At 38.6% G+C, this 21,799-nt stretch overlaps 1 protein-coding gene across 1 annotated transcript in view; it reads right to left on the reverse strand.

Moving 5' to 3' along the window:
• The window catches only part of RAB11FIP2 (RAB11 family interacting protein 2), a gene marked incomplete at both ends in the record, with an annotated part of 28,423 nt that extends 7,900 nt beyond the window's left edge, over window positions 1-20,523 (reverse strand). Inside the window, 3 exons of the mRNA XM_079535238.1 lie at window positions 8,345-8,807; window positions 9,500-9,942; window positions 20,171-20,523. Of these exons, the coding sequence (XP_079391364.1) occupies window positions 8,345-8,807; window positions 9,500-9,942; window positions 20,171-20,523 (1,259 nt within the window). The remainder of the gene's footprint in view (window positions 1-8,344; window positions 8,808-9,499; window positions 9,943-20,170) is intronic.
• Window positions 20,524-21,799: the final 1,276 nt, after the last annotated feature.

The raw sequence follows: 21,799 nt of genomic DNA on the forward strand, positions 1-21,799 counted from the left end.
ACATTTTTCACTGAACAGGAAAAGCTCGTTAGAATTTCTGGGGTTTACTAGCTTGGATTTCAACTTTAGTACGTGAGATGAGAATGCTTCCCTGCTACCATGTTGCTGGGGGAATAAAAGCAATGGGAAATACATCTAGTATAAAATTATATTGGGGACAGACATTATAACTGATTCTGTACAGCGTTTTGGATGACGACTTCATTACTATAACAACTATATTGTTTTCTACTTTCTTGTCTTTTCCTTAGTTAAATGCATTTCATTAGAACAATAAGAAGCTCTCACACTTCTTTCCTAACACTGACTTTATGAGGCAGTTACATTCCTAGCTGATTATCTGCAGTTTGTGTAGAAACGTCAGTGTAGTGGAAACACACCAGAAATGGTGTGCAGGGAAGCAGCTCAGGTGCCAAGGTGAAGCACTACAGCACTGAGCACTGGGCTGGTAAATCGCCATCTGAGTTACCTTTTTTTAAGATTGAATGTAGCTCAAATATCACAAGCACCAGTTTATAACTGGAGTTTGTAATTTTGTCTCCTGTAGCTGAATGGTAGTTAAAAATTCAAACATTGGATCTTGTGGCTGCTTAAATATTTAGCTTCTAAATGCCTAGAAATTAAAACCATGTTTTAAAAAAATCTTTCCTATAACTGATTTATACATTTTTAGTGCCTGAACCATTTACTCTGACAACATAATGAATGGGAGTCAGATTCCACTATGCTGCATGGAAGTCATATTTTCCTAAGGAGCAAAAGCTTTTTACTTATCTTTCATTCCTCACAGTAGTGATACGATCACTGTATTGTATGGTATTACAAATTAAAGCTAAGAAATTTACATTAACATTTAATATTCAAAATACTGAAATTTTCTTTGTTAACTTGACATATTGAGAAAATATCCAGTGTACTAACTTGCTCTTTAATAGAAGCAATACCTGTACAGGTAATGAGCAAAGCTGTACCATGATCATTTTCCATTAGAGTCCAAGAATTCTTTCTCTTCCTAATTCTTGGTCTCTGCACTTGCGATTCTTATTATATTGCTTATGATTTTTTCTTTGGATTATCACAACACACACCAGAAACTTGAAATATTAGGATGCAGTTTAAGTTATTAGCAATCTAATAAAAAAAACAAAAGAAATGAATAAAATTGCATACAGTTAATGAAATTCAGAAACTTATTTTTCTGTGGAATATTATTAGCCTGCTGTGTCTGGCAATGCAGACATCACTTTATACTCTGAGAAGGAATGACTGTCATGTCTGGCAGCTGAGCAAGCATGGAGCAAGCACATTACCATTTATTTCCCAATCAGATTCTGGGGAACATCACTTAAGACACTTCACTACATAAATTGTCCTGCTGTCAAGATGTGTTCCAAGGCCTTCTGGAGTTTGTGTAACCCCATGAGGACACAAAAAGAATATCATTTTGTGTTGCTATCACTCCATTTTCTTAATATTACTATGACGTCCCATGCCAAGAGTTAACTGCACTAAAAACCCCAAACTTTGTAAGATACACTTTTACTGCAAGCCATTTGTTCCCAATCTATACACATTCTTTACACACATGCCTGTCCATGAGCAGACTGCTGCTCTCTGGAGCCCTCCTCGCAGCAGGCTCTGTGAAGATGAGGAAGTCCCAGAAGTCCTGGACAATATGCACTTCCAGGAAGCAGCCTTCCCTCCTGTGCTTCAGGTATATCTCAAATTTAGAGCAGTAAAACACCACAGTGCAAGTATATAGAAGCACAGCAGCTATCAGATATAAAACTTGAATGATTTACAAAAATAATATTTAAAAAAAGCCACATAAAGTTGTTAGGAAGATTTATACTAACTTCACGATGGCCAGCAATGGTAAAGAATCTCTGACAAGACCAACATCACACACAAAGCCAGTGCTTTCCGTAACAGGAATAATTAAACCCATTAACATGCTTATCAATAAATAATGCAATTTTTTATATACTGGCTTTAATCTGTTCTATCATATTAAGCAGCAAGGCGTTAAAAGTCAGTATTCTTCACACTCAAATGCATTATCACTCTGCCTTCTTGTGCACGAGAACAAAAGCGGACAATGAATGAGAGCTGAAGAAAGCAGAAGTGAAGCAAACCTGAAATGTTGAACATTCCTCACTGCATGCACTTAAGAAACTGTTTCTAAGACTAACAGCAACACAAGATGATAGTACTTAAACAATTCAGCTGTAGCACTTTGAAAATGCATTGTTTTGCAATTGAAATGACATGTTTTGAAAGAGTTTTTCTGATGCACTAAATCAATTAAAGACGATACAAGAGCACAACTAACATGATGCAGTCATTCACAAATCTGTGAGGAAACTGAGAAGCAGATATAAAAAGGTATGTTGGATCCCTAGTCTGTGCATACATGTAAATAACTTCATTTTAAAAACTCATGAATTGAGACCCACAGCAGGCTGGGAGCTGGTTCTAAGGTTATTGGAGACAGACCAGGGACCTGGAGGTGTGCAGGGCTGCATTTGTGCGCTATCAGATGGCCAGCCCTCTGCTTCCAAATATTTAAGTATCTTTAAATAATGGAACTTGTAGTTGCACACTGCTGGACGCATTACTCATGTGAGTTCACTCATTATGATGCATCTAGATCCAAAAGTGACCTACACAGTGTGCTCAACTGAACGTTCATGTTCAACAATGTTCATGAACAAAAACAGTTTCATACAAAAGTTAGCATTGTAAAGCATTTGAATATTTCTGCTTTTATTAGGCAGCTGTGCTATGCCTAAAAATCTGATGAATTATTTATCCTCGGGAGACCACTAACAATCCTCTACGCTAAAGGCTGTGCCAGCACCTCTACAAGAAGACTCTACATACAGAGATGTGTGAGCCAACCAAAAAGAACAATGACCCTGAAGTACAACTTTGTATTGAAAATTAAGAAAATGATTTTGAATGCTTAAAGAAATAGCACTATTCTTCGTTCTTAAAAAGAACAACAACAACAAAAAAAATCAGTTTTATATTGCTTCTGGATTTATTAATAAAGAAATTGGATATAACTATTCACTATTGTTTTTAAAGCAAATAGAAACAGCAGCACACTGCCCATTGGGACAGATGATATGCCTCAAAGTCACTCAAGAAAGATTTTACGCCTGATGTGCACCAACAGAAAATTAAAGGCTAAAAATGCTTTGTCATTCAGCAGGAAGAACTTCTAAAACAGCATTCCTAAAACAGACTTAGAATATAATAAGAAGTGATTGATGGTGAAGTCAGCAGTAAAGTAACACTAAGTACTAATATTACTAATTGTAGAAATACTGAGTATTTCTATGATCTCTCTCCAGGAATCGACCGCTCCAATCCCTCCAACCCCCCCCCTCTCAATGTAACTAACAACATGATCATTGATTTGCCACAGCTTCAGAAAAGACTTCTTTATTTTCTCACCACATGGAGTAGTGATCTTCCTAAATCAGATGCTAACAGTCTTAGTAGCACAGTAAGGATCTTTGCATGACTTCTCTTTGTTCTGTAGATTTCTGTCTCCTCTCACATACCAGTATTATATTTGCTTTAATGAATTAATAAATACTAATAGTCTACAGAATAATTAATGAACTGCCGTGCTCTATCAAAATTTTATCTAGTAATGGTCACATATGACTAGAAACACAGGAAGTCAAATTCCAGTGGTGAAATGAAAAAAATCCTTTCATTTCAAGATAAAACAAAATTCTGAGAAGAGCATAGCTCACCTGATGTCATTTTTTGACTAAGAGAGAAATATATGCCAAAATGTCTGAACAGACTTTATTGCTCTAGCAAGGAGAGCAGTGAACTTGCTAGAGATCAACTACATGCAAATAATTCCTTGAAGTTAACATCAGCTTTTCCTTAGGCGCCAGCCAGCCAATACTTGACGTTCATATGAGCATCATTCACATTGGCTACAGTGAATCCAGTAAGATGCGCCAGTTTTCCCTCCACTATTCCATCTCCCATACTTCTTAGTAAGAACATAATACATTTATTGCTTGAACTTGAGAAAAAGTGAAACCAGCATTCGGTAGACAGCACAAGCTTTATTTTACTGCCTTTATCTGATGGAAGTGCTATTTTGTAAGTTATTTTTATTTAATGCATCTCTCTCCACATGTATACATGTATTGATATATATACACACACTCATGTTCTATACATAGGAAACAAGCCATACAGACACACACACATGCACACATATGTAAGATACACATACACACACTACATATAATGTTTTGTAGAGAGCTTGCACCTATCAATCCAGATTCCCAGATCTGGAATTTGATCAGACTAGTAACAACCTGTCAGCTTTAAATATTGGACTATTTGTTTCCCTGTGTCCAGTGCCTAAGATCTTGTTAATTACCTAAACTCCCTTTCTGTAGGTCTTGTTAATTACCCGTCTCCTGTCTCAGTGGACCTTGTTAATAACTTGTCCAATCTCTCTAAAAAGGTCCTAATAACACATTAAAATTAAAGATGCTTTTCTCTTAGCACTTGTCAAGTGGTGTAAATTGAGAAATTTTCACATTGGTTTATTAGCCTACCGTAGTGAATTTTCCTAAACATAAACAATTTCTGAGAAATGATGCATAAGGTTTGGTCACTGCAAATAAAAAGATCTTTGTTTGCAAGGATTACTGTCAATTTCTGTAACTGTGTTCAATACAAAATCCACGTGGCTACTGATTGCAATTTAACCACTTGAAATCCAAGACAACAAAACTAATTGTTAGTGAATGTGTTTAAAGATAATGTTAAGCTCTGCTGAGCAGCTCCCCCAGCCTGCAGTCAGTGATGTTATGAGCTGCAGCTCTGCACATAATTGTTGTTTGGTCAAGATTATCCAACCAAATCAGTTCAGATGGACTTGAGGCAAGACCCAAAGCCCAACAAACTTGCTGAAAAGCTGCTTTACAATGTTATTCACTCTATAGAGATACCAGGATCAAGACATGCATGGCCATGCAGCTAGCAACAGAAGAAACTATATATTTTTCTTCTCATCTTGGAAAGAACTGGGTTTTCTTACCTGTGCATTAAAACACAACCTCACCCTTTTACCTGTTTACAACAATTTGACACTCTGCTTTATCCTACATTTGAGCACTGGAAGAATAATCTCCCACCAGAAAGCTGGGAGCTTTGAATCCCACCAAATCTGATTACAGTGATTAGACAAGCTGCTGCCCACTAAATGTCTCATCTGTCCTTCTGCCACAGCCATTTTGCAGAAAGGAATGCATGTCTACATCTCTGCTGTCTTAATGCTGTCCAGATTCATAACTTCTGCAATTGATAAAAGTGGTCTCTGCCTTGATGGCAAATCTAGAACAACGGTAATACAGCAACAAAAACATTTAAACAAAAACGCATAACCATGAATTCTACTGGTAGTCTTTTGTACATCCACTGATTCCTAACCTAAAATTTGTCACCTTGCTCTAAAGAGCTTATTAGCCAGGCAAAGTCAAACATCACATGTCCTAAAGCAGTTAATCAAACTGACGTTGATAAAAATAATAATTAAAAAAGAAAACAAATCTAGATATGATATAAGTAGCAGTAGGAGCCTCTAATGATGATGCTGACTATAAACACGCTGATTAAAAAAGATGACTGCTGAAATGTTTAGTATTACAAAGACAGGTAAGGTCAGTACATAGATTATATAGATTCCAGCTATGCAGGGAGACAAGAATGCAAAGAAGGGACAAAAGGATCTGAGAGAGAAGAATCATTGAAACTAAATGAGAACAAAAGAGAAAGAAAGGAGGTACAGAGGTGTCTCCAAACTGAGTCCTCCTTCAATTTAAGGTAAACGTATAGTGACGGTTCATAATGACTGGATTACCCTCATTGGATAATTGGATAAACCCTGTGAGATCTTGTTAACTAGGTGACAGAGGAAAAAAAAAACAACAACAAATGAGTCTCCTGTGGCTGATCTGAGGTGTAAATATATATTAAAAGGCTTTTAATTAATCTATTTATACATATTACTGGCCTGGACTGGTTGGTTTAGTGGTTTGGGATGAGGAGTGTTGGGAGTGCGTGGAATTTTCTTGTTTTCTTCCTCCAGTTTGTACTACTAGCCCCATCCAGGTCCCATGGCCTAACCACACATCTTCCTGCTCAGTTTCGCCAGACAGGAATCCATGACTGTTCCATTATTCAAAGCAAGGCATAGCTACACAGGGATAACTGGGAGATGAACTGCAAAGCAAACTCATCATCCACCCAGAACACTGATTTTGGACACACCTTACTAAGACGTGCCGCCTGTTTCACTTGCAAGATGGTATCCATCAAAAAGCTTAACAGCATGCTGAGTAAATAAACAGCAACACAAAATCCAAATTCCCCATGTGTGCTTCCTGCATGCTGAATTTGTTACTCAACCTCATTTATGTTGTGCTCACAGATTTATACAACTCTTTCCTCACAGTATTACTAATTCTAAAAATTAAAAATGGATTCTATTCAACAAATCCTCTGCAGATAAAAGGTAAACTTAAACTGTAAACTTATTAAATATGCACATTTTGAATTAGTTTCTACTTCAAAAGAAAATAATTGTTCAAGATACATATGAAAGAAAGTGAACTTTTTTTTTAAAAAGATACTCATAGACCATAATAGTGGAGGGTAGAAAAGCTTACAACATAAATTATTGCATGATACATACTATTCCAGAGTAGCTGACTTATAAAAATGGTCACAATGTTTTCTACTTTTGGCATTTTTGGAAAGAACAAAAACTTCTGACAAGACAAGTAGCTATGTTTACATAAAAGTCAAGAACTAGTAAAAGAGACTCACACAAAAAGAGGGAACGAAGACCAGAACCCTTTTGAATGGGCACTGTGATGAGCTTTTTAATTACAAAAGAAAGAAAAAACAAGTCCATCGTGATTATTGTTTAAGATTTATATTTATCAAGATCTGTTGCATTCAAGAACTTCAAAAGATTTCGCTACTGATATCTAGCATCTGCCCGAACACATTTTTTCATTTTAAAAAATATTAAATGCTATGTAATTTTAATTGTTATTTAAATTAGTTCTGCTTAAAGGAGATTATTTAAATGAAAGTTTAACTTCTGACAAACCAAGCTACATCCTAACCTCGCTTTAATCTAGAGAAATCCTTTATTAAACAAATAATATTCTAAGACTCTGGCTGTAAATACGTTATTTAAGACAGTAGAACTGGCTTGACTTGTAGGAGGCACTAAGAGGATGAGTCACTGAAGTCTGTATGAGCCTGTAGACAGCTAATCTTTTTTACAGTTGGCCCATTTCAGTTCATCTAATTCACAACAATTAGTTTTGTTGAGAAAATAATTTGAAGTTTAAAACAGAAGTGCATATATTCTAACTATGAATTAAAAGTTGGGATACAACACGATTGATCTGTTAATTAATTTCTGACATTAACGTACAAAAAATTTAGGAATGTAAATTAATAAAAATAATTATCTGATTAATCATGAACACTGGCTATAGAATATGTAGTGTGTGCATATATATCTGTGTATATAGTCTATCTAGTAAACAAAAACCAAAAGTGAAGTGAATTTTTTTTTAATTTAAGGAAAACAAGTAAACTGTTGATAAGCAAACAAAGATTAAAATAGATTATTTAAATCAAAGTTTCTTATCAACCCCTATAACTCAAGTCATTTTGTTTAGCATATAAACTGCTGCCTGGTGTAAGGTCTTGAATACACATGAACTCAGGAAAGCTACAGTGAGCCAAACGATCCCAGGCATGATAAAGGCCCAGGCAGATGCTCTCATTTAGAAACAGAATGGTCTCCAGTTCTTGTGGTTTAACACACAGAATCTAAACCCATTTTTTCCAAAGCATTTGCGTTCATTACTCAAATCTTTTATTTATTCTGTTCCATCTTACCCTTACAATTAAAACTTTTCCCTTTAAAACCTTGGCTTAGACTGAGGGTAGTGCAATAGCTAGCTATAAGCAAGGTTTTCTGCATATGCAAAATTAAGAAGAGTCACTAATGTACTAATGTACATTACTAATAGTACTAATGTACTAATGTACTAATAAATGTACTAATACATTTACTAATATAAATGCAACTTCTAAATAAAATATAGAACGAAAAAGTTAAATTACATTAAAGGTTCATAAATGTTACTCAGTAATGGATTAACAATGATAAAAATAACTATGAAGCACAAAGACTGTGTCCCTCAACACTTCACATTTTCATTTATATAACATGTTCAAGATAGCAGATCAAAATACAGCCAAAACCTACCTTGAAGATGGCAACATGCTTGTAGGCTTGAAGTTTGCCATGAACGGATTAGTCGACTCGTAATCAAAACTCTCCTGATGAGTTTCACCAAATGCACTCGGTGATTTCAAGTCAGTGGAGCTCTCTGATCCCCCATTGCTAAGTTTATCTGACCTCCTGCTATCTTTTTTGCCAGTCACTCTTTCAAAAAGACTAACTTTCTCTTTTTTCTCTTTTCTAATTTCTTTTTTGATTTCAACAGGTTTGGAAAACAGATTGATGTTTTGATCCCACGTTGCTGGGCTTTCTTCAAATGGATTCTTCTGTCTTGGCAGTGTAGCGAATTTCTGGGGTAACGAAGCACTCACGTTGGTAAATGGGTCATTTTGTGTTTCCGGTGCAGTTTCATCAGCTGTGCTGTCCAGTTGGTTCATTTTAGAAGTATCAACACTTAATGTCCTCCTATGCGGAGATTTTAGACTTCCTGCAAACAATCTGGCATTAGTACATTATTGATGAGATACTACAGCATAGCTTATAATGCACAGATAAACCATTTTAGCTTCAGTATAGAGGGTTTGAAACTGAGTTTCAGTCTGAAACACCCTTGAATAACAAATCTATTTCTAAAATATCAACAGTTCTGGCATTGTCTTTGTGGTATTGAAATGCTTAAGGAAGAAACTACAGCATTTTTTTATTTTCTGTATGAGAACTAGGTTCTATAAGGAATACAGTTGTAGCCAGAAAGTGACAGTAATCTATCGTGTAATAACTTTGAGTGATGCAAAGCACTTTCACTTACTTGCATAAATGAGATTTACAACTTTGATGAGTTTTTAACTTTTTAAAAAAGACTTATTCTTCACACTATATTACTTTGCCTAGAGTTCTCTCTTGAATGCAACGTTTCATTAAAAGATACTCTCAAAATGAGGACATGAGAAAAATTAAAAATTATAATACGTTATGACCAATGTAAGTTATTCCTTACACTCTTAAAGGCATTTATAAGTTACTTCCAACTAATGGAAGAGAAAAAATAGGCCAGCAATAATTCATTATTTTTTGGCCTCATAATTGCTTCATAAACTAAAGAAACAGACTTTCGCCTGCTCTAGAAGCTGGGAATTGTAATTGTAATGGTCGTGATCGAGTAGCGTGAGTTTTACTTACCTCCTTCATCAACTGAACCAAAAGATTCCAGCTGACGCTTGAAAAGATGAGAGTAGCCAACTGTGCTGGATTTTAATTTTTCTGAGGAGACATGGGATCCTGTTAAATCTGACATCGAATGAGCTGAAGATAGCCTCTGAGGTCCCAAAAGGAAAGGCTTTTTTGGTTTTGATTTCATTTGTACTTCACCACTACATAGCTCTACGTTTGCATCAGGTATGTGAGTACTTGGAATGATTGCAGATGATGTATCTGAAAATGTCCCATCATTTTTTCGACCTTTCATTTTGTCTTTTAGTTTAGCAAAAGGGGATTTGGTTTTGTCCTTCATTGACAAATCAAACATACTTGCTGTCATGTTATTCCTCATAAACTGAATATTGACTTTTATTTCTCCTCTGTCTTTGGTTCTTTTCCCTTGTCTGGACTCTAGTTGAAACCACCTTAAATGAGAAAAAGAGCAAGTTAAGTTGTGTTCTCTGGAAGCTAGCAATTAAAATCTAGTTAGTTGATTAACGTCTGGCTATATAATTAAAAATACGAAAGTCAAATTCCCATACTGAAAAACTTCTTGGTCCATACTTGGTTTTGGAAGAGGATACGTGCAATAACTAGGAAGCAGGAAGCTCTCTGCTCTGTTCACTTCAAGAATCCAAGTCAACTCAGTGGAAACTTACTAAACTCCACTGAAGCTAACGGGATCACATCTGCTTACAAAGAAGAATTTGTATCTAATATTTATTACTGAAACAAATAAGGAAATATTCAAGACCTTGGAATGATTCACACCTTACAATCATTTTGGTTTTGCAGCTGTCACAAACACAAGTGGCGGAACAGCATCAGTGTATCCAACACTGCCCTTCATTGTGGGTAACTGGTAGGATTAACTTCAGCAACGTCTCCAGAGGCTTTGGAAACATGATCCAAACCTCCAATTGAAGAGCTCGCTTGTTTCAAAAAATATATGTGTTTCTTCAGTTTCAACAAAGACCTTATCATTAACCAGACACCTGACTACTTGTCCATCTCGCTCCTCTGTCTATTGGATGCACCAGTAGAATTAAGATTCAGTCCCTCCTCCGCAGCCTTACCTAAGTGAATGACTGACCTCCCCACTCATCATGAGTAGTTTCTTCCTATTTCAAAAGGGGCACGAGGGCACATTTCCAATTTTCCAGTTCCACAGAAGTGCTCTAAACACATCTGCGTATGTTCTCATTGCTGTTCCTTCTTTCCTTTTGGAGGACATGAGAGATTTTCTTATACTTCTTCTCACACGTGAAAAATATTAAATGATTTCTTTGGTTGGCATCATTAAGGAAAAGAAATAACAGTACCTCTCAACCTTCCTGAAAAGGTTTGGGAAGGGGAAGACAAGTCATCCAAAGGACAAGTTCCTCCACCTGCCTTGAGGTGATGCTGAATTAGAAGCCCTGGAAAAATCTCTTGTAAATTTTATGAAATTATTAATTTTGAAACTATCTAACAGGCTCTAACTCATAATGCTAAGTTAGCTCTCTAAGTTAGATGAGTAAAAAGACTCAGCTAAATATCAAGTAGCAACACTCTCCTACTGCTTTACCACTCCTGGGAACACACTGTCAGTAGAAATGCATGCACGCACACCAACACAAGCGTACATTATCATGATGAAGTAACTTTTGAACTGGAGACTAAGAAATGAAATTGCCTATCAACACAGACGCAAAATTGATTATGCAGTTATACATACATTATTCAGTACTGTCAAATACACAAAACAAGGTCAGGGAAGGAGAAAAATAGCCCTCAATTTCCTTTCAGATTTCATAAATATATTTAAAGGTGACAGAAGAAATCAAGTTTTCAGGGAGACATACTATTTTTTTGAGTTGACAAAGGTGACCTTCCAAAGAAACAATGAAAGGATAAAGAGTATTGTGACTTTGTTGCCTTGTGATATCCCAGAAGTTTTATATGCCACTCTAAAGCAGAACAATTAAGAAATAACAGAAAGTCTCTGTCCTGACACTGACACCAGATCAAGAGATCAAGAAGTTCAAAAAAGTAGGACATCAATGAAGGACAATTCAACTTTTAGGGAGACAGTTTTCCTTCTGTTGTGAGATAACTTCATTTATGTGTTTTATATGAAATGCAAAAACTGAATGTTAAGTGTCTAAAGAAGACAGGATTATTTTTCATTTTACTTACTAAGATTTCACTCCTCTGTAACTGATTCCAGAAACTCCTCAATTCATCTACAGTCTTCAAAGGAAACATACACAACAGAAACGAGAGTAAATCTTTTTTTTACAATATCACAGAAAAAAAGAAAAAAAAAAAAAAGAAAAAAAAAAAGGAAAGACAACTTAGACTACTTTGTTTAAAAGAAAATATGTTCTTATATACTCTTAAAAAATAATAGCAATGAAATGAAAAAGACCCACAAGCATAACAAGCAAGCCCTTCCTTATAACCTTCCAAATGTCTGGTCTGTGTGAAAAGAAACAAACAAACAAGAAAACCAAAAAACAAGTGCTGTGCAGGATGGCTTACGCAGTCTCTAAATATAAATATATATAAGGCTTACGGGTGTTTTAGAAGGCTTAACAGGCAGAGAGGACTTCATTTTTTGACATTCGAATTTATGAGCTCACTCTGCAATGTAAGGAAACGTATTCCCTTTCCCTCCTCTCATTCTTTTACGCATTCATACTGTATTTCTGATAAGATTCATGAATTTTCATGTTTCTAGTTAGGAATTACTGAAACTTCAAACTGATGTTTGACACTGTTTAACTTGATTTAGAACAACATCAACAGCTTCTTAAGATTTTGCTATGTTGAAGAAAGCCTTTACATTTAAAACTAAATTTAACCCAATTATTCGCATTCTTATCATGAATTAACAACTCTGTTACTACCAAGACTTCCTTGTTAATGATGTATCCACACATGCTATTTTGATATTTACCAGGTCTGTACAACTTCCATACACAACCACTACACTGCCTACTGTGGTTTGTACATCTATTTTCCAAGCTGGCTCTGAAGGACTTCACACCAAGGTAAGTTCAGCTGGGAAAACAAAGTAACTCTTCTCACTTTAATAAGACAGGGGAGACGCGTAAGGGACCACATTCTACACTACTTCTGATCCCAACAGAATTTAATCACAAACTCTTCAGCAAAATTCCTCTGGACTTCAGTGGAATTTCTATTTGAAGAATGATTGCTGGGTCAGGTCTTTGTATAAAACACATATATTTAATCGTTATAGGCATGTAAAGGAGGTGAGGTTTCTTTGTCACGTTTGAGATTTTATCTTGAATCATGAAGGGCCCATATGCTTCTGCTCATACAAGACAATATGAGAAGCACTCTCAATGATTTTCTTCAAATTCAACAACAAATAATTATTACTTTTTTTTTTTTTTTTTTAAGAGATGAGAACAAATGCAAGGAATGCATTTGTGTGGAGCTGCACATGAGTAACAGAGTCTGTAAATGTTTCTTATTAGAATCCGTTTCTACAACACATGGGCGTGAGCAACAAATAGAACAACAGTACTGTACATAATAGAAAAAGAATTGGAAAATGAGGTCCACTGTTTTCAGATAACATTTGGGTCCCAAAATACTAAATTCCACTATACCATTGCCAATTTGAAAAATTGTAATGTATTATAAAAGCCAATAAAACTTGCTATTTTGGTTTTGTTTACAGTACTTTTAGCCACAATAAATACTCCATTTGTCAGGCTGCCATAAGCTTATTCTATAGAAAGCCTGCACAAAGTAGGAAAATAGCCAATAACACATGAAAAAAAAAAACAGGGTGGCTTTTATGAGAGCAGATGCCCTTTTATTTAATAACCAAATATTACATCCAGTCTTGCAGACAGTCTTTATTTAAACAGACTTTGTACAAAGTCTGGCAAATTTTCCTAACTTCAAAGGGAGCCCTATTGCCTTCTGAATCACATTCGTACTGCTTGCTATCACCTTCCAGTGTTCTGTAGGACAACGTCCATACACCCTCTATTTTCTACTTTTTCCCTATGGTTTCCATTAGAACAACCGCTGCTTCTTTTTCTCATATGGCTTTGAGTGTGCTAATGGGCTTTCCCTCTCTCGCACAGGTTTCTGATTATTTTTATTTTGTAAGCATAATACAGACTCACTCTGCATGCTGGCAGGACCTTCTGATTCAGTTTCCTTGCCAATGCCGAAGAGGTGAACTAACAGAAGAATTTTCTCCCTCATTTCACAGCTTCTCAAATACAATCTTCTGCCTTCGCTCTGTAAACACCTATTGAGTTGATCTAATTGCATTTTGCTGAAATTTTTAGGTTACACTCAAAGATTTCTTGCAAAATCCTGATTTTAATTCCTAAGTCACCGAATGAACTCTGCGAAAAGCCAAGCAACCAGAGCACCTACAAGATTGCTAGCTTTGATATTATAGCTAAAACCAGAAGCCTGATCTGCTAAGGAATTCTGCTGCACCATTACAAGGAGGTCAGCAGGTACTTATAAAATCAGCCCTAAAACAATCACCCAAATCCCAATGAGTGGAGATGACCATCAGCTGCCTTGAGAAAGAACTGCTGCTTTATGTTAGATTATGTATGCTCAGGTTGGGTACGCTGAAGAGACTACACAAAATCCTACTAACACAAATGTTAGATTCATCCAGCTAATGGGTAAAAGAAACAACATTCCAAGCCAAGAATCATCTAACATACTCATTAGCAGCAAATTAATATAAATAAAAAATTCAGAATTTTTTTTTCCCCCCAGTAAGACGATTAGATGTCATACCAAGAGACTGGCCAAAGAGATGGAAAAGTAGGAAAATGGCATACACAGCGTATGAGGGGAAATGAAGAAGAAAATGGATTACTTATTAAGATAAGTGATGACATTCACAAAGATGAATATTATTACTTTCTGGAAGCCAAATGAAATGAGATATACAAAGTTGAGTTTAAAAATAAATATTACAGACTGACATTTAACACCACAAAACATATGGGAACTGACAGACATAACAATGCCCTTACTAAGGGGCTCACTAACATCAGCTGGAATCAAGGTAATTATGTGGCCTTCATTTACACTAGTTATTATTTTGCTTAAAAACTACATGTGAAAACTTGTATTTTAGAAAGTAACTGAAGTGATGAGAATTAAGGCCAGTTATTGCAGCTTTTCATAAGCATGTGTGTGCACAGAAAATGGAGTGCAAGCATTTCAATCCAGATGGTACTCAGCCTCTGAGTCAGAATTATGACTTATTCACTGTATATGCTCACATTTGTTGCCGAAATGTAAATGCTGGGAATACTGCTAGATGATTTAGAACACTTATAATCTCATAAAGCTACAACAAGGCTCTACTTTTTGCTTTTCTCTTTAACCATCTTTCCTCTGTTCCCCAGTACTAACTTTTCTTCTTTTTTTCTTCCATTTCCTGAGAGCTACCATGAAAGCAAATTTGCATGGACCAGCCAGGCTGTTCATTATTTCTATGGATTATTTCTTGTGCATTGATTTTTAAAAAGCGCTGTTCATCAGGAAGCAGTGAGCCCATCCATGACAACCTGTTTATCAGCTGCTGTTTGCTTACTCATCACTCAGGTTGTATTTGAAGCCACCCACCCTCCTGCTTCTGCTGTGGCGGATGCGATCGAAGAGGAACCTTTCTGTGTAAGAGGGGGGGCTTCCAAGAAGGAATTCATATTAATTTGGAGGAAGTCACAACGTTTTCATACCTTTCAGGAAGCTCAGTATTCAAAAGGAGAAGTGCTTACAATAGAGCAGTATTGATCAGTTCACTCCTTAGGGCTTTTTTTACTCATTTCATGAGTTGCTTGCGATTATTTTATATGACTGATGTCAGCAGAGGAGAAACATCTTAGATAAGGCCAAGATTCCTTTACTGTATTATGCTCAAATAAACATTTTTGTCAATACTGCTGCAATCTGGAGGTGAGAAGGGGAGGCTGTTGTATTACAGAAACCAGGGATAGGAGGAATTAAGTCACAAATCAAAAAAGTCTCCTCCAACAAAATTTCTGTGAGAAGTAATAACTACCACTGCCTGCCTCCCTCTGCATTCTGCATTCCAGAGCAGTGCTGCATCCTACATCAGCTGAACATGGAATAAAATGAGCTCTCCAAGAAAGCCAGCAAAGGAATAGGCAATAAACAGGATGGAGTGAGAGGGTAACAAGGACCAAATGAGTGCTGATGAAATAAGTACCATCATGGTAAAGAAATTACTTTTTCCATTGCTGGGTACATAAGTGTGCAGGAGAAAAAAAAACCTGAGCACACTCATTAAAGAAAAGCTACTGAAAAATACTGCAGTGAATTAAAACACATCAGTAAATGGCTTTTTTTGCTCTATGGTAATTCAAAAACCTGCTTGGTGTTAAGCACTGTTCAGTCATCAGCAGTGTTAAGGCAATGATGAATAACAACTGAATTGAAATAACTACAAATACATATTGTTTTACAAATATATGCTTTAAAACAACAGATTCCTTTAACATCATTTAAATTTAAATTGCAAGAGCAGAAGAGGTGCATTTATTCTAGAATACCAGACAAAAAAATATGTATTTAACAATTAAAATAAAAAAGCCATAGGATTCTCCTGCAAACAATTAAAAGATGGCAGAAATCTAAGATCAGAAACGTATCTCCAATAAAGCTGTATCTCCCACGCTTTTCAAATAGTTAAAAACAGCTCAGTAAAAACTCTCAGCATCTGGACCTAGCTTTCAAATCAGGAGAAAAGAGCAAGTTAAAGAGCCTGCCCATGTCTAACTAAAAGCAGAGTTGCCAGAGACACACTTACAAAGGTACCACAGGGTGATGGCACTTTTTCCACCAAGACAAGGAAAAAATAAGCTGGGATCCTGCACATGCTTTGGCTGAGGTCTCAGAAGAAACCTAAAGAGGGACCATCTGAGCCACATCTGCATCGAACTTTTCCAGGAGTTTTCACTTTTAAGAAATTAAAAAATCACCAGTTTTAGGAAGAAAAAGGATGCATACAGAATTTTCATTATCAAAGTATAGTAGATACATTGCTTTGTTTCATTCAATCTTGTTCCAGCGCAAGTTTCTTAGAATACACAATGTGCAAATCTTTCCACAAGGCCTCTGCCTAAAAAGTTGTCTGTATGAAGTCTTTCTCTTACGGTGTCACAAGTAAACACAACAAAAAACGTTACAGAGAAAGAAGGATTATTTTAACGTATTTTAAATACGTTTTTCAAGTTGTGGTGAATTTGTAAATGTATTGCTTCCAAATTATAAGACATGAAATAAAACAAAATAGAATAAGCTGGATGTCACACACCCCACACTCTTCAATTCTAGGAATTCAGAAATCAGCTGGTAGCCTTCACTTCTCATACCTCCCTACTAAAAAAGCTCTGGGGAATTGCTGACAGGATTCAGCATTGTGCAGAATATTAAATATCTTTTTTGCAATACCCTGGTGACTCTCGAGTCTGTCTCTTACAGCACCATATGTACAGCTGTGTTGGAAAGAGGAAGCTATTAAATATATTAAAAAGTAGAAATATTACCAATAGACACTTCATCAAATAACTGGATCTCATTCATCCCCAAACAAAGCAAGAAATGTTAAGGTTACATCAACATAAGAAAATAACTCTGGATTTAATAACACCGCAAGCCTGTTGAACATATTTGAAAGTAAAAACATTGCTTAATAAAACAGATTAGTGTTTCTGAAACAATGAGTGCAGCTTTCAACCATCAGAATGCTTCAGTAATAAAGACATTGGACTCAGTCTTAAAAGGCACTGGGTATCTCAGTTCCCACAGCACAGTCACGGCTAGATGCTCTTCAGCTCCAACATATTACCTTTTGTTTATTGCCAACTCAGGACCAGGGATATTTTGTATCAAAAAGGATTTAATAAAAGGGAAAAAAAGAAAGAATTTTGTTTGGGATCACATTTGCGAATGTATTTTTGAAAGCCTGCCCTCCTAACACACACAAATACTGCACCTACCTCTCCAACTAGTGCTGATGAGAAACAGCAACAACGTCCACGTGCTGCACGAAGGCACTAGAAGAAGGCAACCATGGTAACTTTTCAAAGATATCTGAATGCTTGAGGACTGAATTATTTTTTTCCAAAATAATTTCCCCTTTTTTTTTCTAGGCTTCTAAGACATAAAGACCTTGATAGGAAAAGTAGATTTTCAATGGCTCTACTCGTAAGAATTTAAACTGGCACTAAGAGAGCACGTGCCGTCCAAGCTGCCAGTAACCACCCAGCCACGCTTTTACACATATATAAGACTTTTATAAGTAGGGCTGTTAGGCTCTAGAAGCCTAACACCCATCAGCCTTTAATAAGATTTCCAATCTTAAATGCTCAAGTAACTTCTGAAAATAGGTCTTAGGCTGTTTGTAAAAGTCTCCCAAGGGGCCCCAACCTCCTGCAGTACGGCTCACGGGCAGCTTGGAGAGCCCCAGCAGTTCTGTGGCAGCCTGGGGAGGCATCACTGCACATTCATGCAGCGTGAGCTCTTCTCTCACACTTCAGAGAAAAAAAGAATAAAGAACACATATGAGACCACACTAAACAAAACTTCATATAAAAAAATACTGACAGGCTCCGCATATTTACTTCACTGCAACAAGCACTGTGTCTATTCTGCCAGTTCCACCTTTTTTTTGCGATGGTTTTGTAACACTCCATCAATTTCAGTAAAATTGAAGCTAAGTGTATGGTTCCCCAAAGGAAAATATTATTCATAGTAATACATGAATAATTTACATATTTTCCTCCAGCTTATGAATGCTTATTTTCATCTAGATTGACAAAGTTACTTGTAGTAGCGTTTTTACATTATTCAGTCACCTTTTTCCTGCAGAGCAGTGAGGTGTTTAACCTAAAGCAGTTGTCTACTGACTTGCAAGATAATTACAACTGATGATTAAAGAGTACTTAAGATCCATGTCTAAAGAGCACTGAAACTTCTTGAACCCAATGTAAACAGAAATTAAGAGCCTAAAGCTACAGGCATTACCACATATTGCATAAAGATAACTGTACCGCTGTTGGTTTGCCCTTAAAAAGATAAGCAATTAAAAAGTATATTACTTCACACCATAAACCCACAAGAGATTCTGTAAGGATGCTTTGTTCTCTAGTATATGTTTAGTGCACACATCATTTTGCTAAAAAATTAAAGGAAAAAAAAAAAAAAAAGAAGAAGAAAAAAGAAAAGCAATGCAAAGACAGCTTTGACCTGTCTTCAGCGCTCCTTCAACCTCAACCACCGCCACACATAAGCAGAGACAGGTTTTGGGATGGCTTTCAGGCACTGATCAGAATGATCTGGCTAATACTGCTGCATTGACTGCTGTCTCCAACTGTCTGCTCTGACTCTGCTGGAGGTTGACGCCTCCACAGCACAGTCAGCGAAAGATAAATGATGCCAGAGTCTTAGTCACTTTGATGCAAAGTCCAGCATCTTACCGTAAACCCACCACAGCGAACACAAGAAATAACAGACTTCAGTTTTAACAGCTAAGGTTTGGGCACAGGGTTACTTCTACTCTACAGATGAGATATTAACGTTTAGAGGAGAGGAGGAAAGACACCTGGGCATTAACTCTTAACCACTGCAGAACATCTCTGCCTACATACAGGTAGCCTAGAAGTCTCCATGCTGCTCTTGTGCTACCTCTGTGGGACACATCTACTACAACAAACAGTCCTAGGCATACGAACAGTACACTTACAGCTATATAATTTATTCCCTCAAACTTTGAAGGATAAATTACACTGGAACCAAGTATTTTTGTGCCACCATATTCTCACCAGAGATGCTAACAATTTTACTAGTTCAGTTGAGGAATGCTCACAAAAAAAAACCCACAACAGTTTGACACATTTACTTTTCAGCCTAATATACTGCTGTGATTCTTATACTTTTTGTTTTCTTGCATTCTAGTGTTAGAATTTGCTGGCAAATGACAATTTTATTCGATAAATACTTCTGTATGTCACGATGGAGACTACTACAACAGCAGCACTTTCTCTTCTGTCTTCTCCGCAGAAGCCTGCTGTAGCAAGGATCATGGCCTAGGACTAACCAGGATCAGAAAAGCACTGCACTGCTGTGGCAAGCCTTCATAAGTCACAGTTCAGTGGCCACTAAAACATAAATAAAAAATATTTAAAGATACTTGGTTGCAGGAGTTGATTAAAAGCATTTTTGGAAAGAATGACATCAAGCTTCAAGAGAGACTGAGTCTTATACATGGTTCAAACTGGAGCACACATTGAATGGGGATATTGCCTTGAGCAGATGGTGAAACAAAAATCATTAGAAATACAGATTGCAATGAGTTCACGTTGTACACAATAATCTGTCAAAGAATGTTAATGTTATTGACAGCCCTGCCCTGTGCAGGACGACCGCTGTGATTACAAAGAACTTCTCAGTCCCCAGTGACATAAGTGTACATCCCTGGGCCTCTGAACATCACAGAAGAAAGAAAGGTCCCAATTTCATTTCCAAATACTTTGATAACAAGGCTTCTATTTCCACCCTCTTCCAAAACCCAAGTATACGAAGGAAACAAGCCGCAGTTAAAACAAAGAAACAACTATCACTTACTCTGTTTTCCTTCTTTGCTTATCCTCAAATACATCGTTCAGACTTATGGCCACCTGTCCCAGGAACTTGTCCAGCCCCACCAGCGACCTGTGCATGACAATCAGGTACAGGATGTACCTGTCCGGGTTCTCCTGCATCAGCAATCCGGGCAGCTCGAAGGAGGCCTCTTCCTTCCACACTGGATCCAGGCTCTTCTCAGCCACGGAGGTGGAATACTTCTCCTTGCCCAGCTGGATGATGGTGTACGCATCGTTGGTGCCACTTTTGCCTTTGGGCTTCAGACCTTTGGCTTGAAGAACCGTGACTTGCACGTGAGTTGGGAACCACTTCTGGGCTTGCTCTGCCAGCATCATTTTGAAGCTCCCGGCAGCAGCAATAATCAAAACAAAGTCTCTTAAGTCTCCAAGTTACTGCGTAAGGGCACTTACAGCGGAGGCACCTGCCACCGACCCGGGCCGCCGCTCTCCGAGCACTTTTCTCCGGAGGCACCGACCGCGCTCAGGTCTCCCCCTCCCGGGGCAGCCCCGCGGGTGACTCCATCGCTACAGGGCTCCCGGTTCCTCGGCCGGCCCCTCCGCCCTTCCCGGCGCAGCCCCGGCTCCCCGCACGCCCCGGCACTCCCGGCCCCGCCGCCCCCAGTGCATCCCCGGGCCCGCGGCCTCTCCGCCCGGCCCGGCGCGCCGCAGCCCCCCGTCGCAGCGCGGGCCCCGCAGGCCTCCCCGGCCCCTTACGCTCCCGGTGCCTCAGGGCGGCGGGCAGCGCGGGGGGGGGAGAACCGCGCTCGCCGCCGCCCCGCTCCGCGCCGCGCTGCCCTCCCGCCGCCTCAGCCTCTCGCCGCGCTTCCCCCGCGCCGCCCGGCCTGACGGGCCGGCTCCGCCGCTTCCGCCTTCCCCATGCTGCCGGCGGCTGCGGCGGCGGCGGTCGGAGGGCAGAGGGCAGAGTTCGCCCCCTCCCCGCGGCCGCCGGGCGGGCGGGCGGTGCTTCCCCTCCTTCCTTTTTTTCCCCTTCCCTTTTTCCCGGTGGCGGTGCCCGGCAGGGGCGGAAGGGAACGGCCGGCATGGGGCTGCGTTCCGCCTGAGCGCCGCAGCGTCCTTCGTTCAGCGCTTTGTAGAGCGGAGGAGAGCTCTGCTCCACACCGCCCCGTCCCCGTGAGCTCCGAGGGAAGGAGCTCCGAGGGAAGGAGCTCCGAGGGAAGGAGCCCCTCGCACGCAGGCCGTGGCCGCTCCGTGCCGGCCCAGCTCGGGCCCTTGTCCTGGTGCGAACCGCCTGCGAACTTAGGAAACTTGTTTGATTTTTTACCCACCCCGCCCTGAGCATTCTGCTTGATTTAAGCGAGGATGTGAAAATATCTCTCGTATGTTCTGGGGGTGCATTTCTGTGGAGTCGGTGCACGCATATATAAGCACCAGTAAGCAGAGTGACAGACACAGCATCATTTCTACCCAAAACCCAGCGTGCAGTGAGGGTTGAAAGCTCTGTATCCCACCCACAGCAAGCAGAGAACCAAGCTTCATCCTCCTCCCCTCGCATGTCCCCAGCCCTGGCCCGCGGGTTAGTGAGCAACAAACGCTTGGGAAAACTTCTGCTGCTCTGAGCTACAGGAAATTAAAAAGTTAAAGTTGAAGGCCA

This window comes from Tetrao urogallus (assembly GCF_951394365.1).
Source record: "Tetrao urogallus genome assembly, chromosome: 5".
Classification (NCBI taxonomy): Eukaryota; Metazoa; Chordata; class Aves; order Galliformes; family Phasianidae; genus Tetrao; species Tetrao urogallus.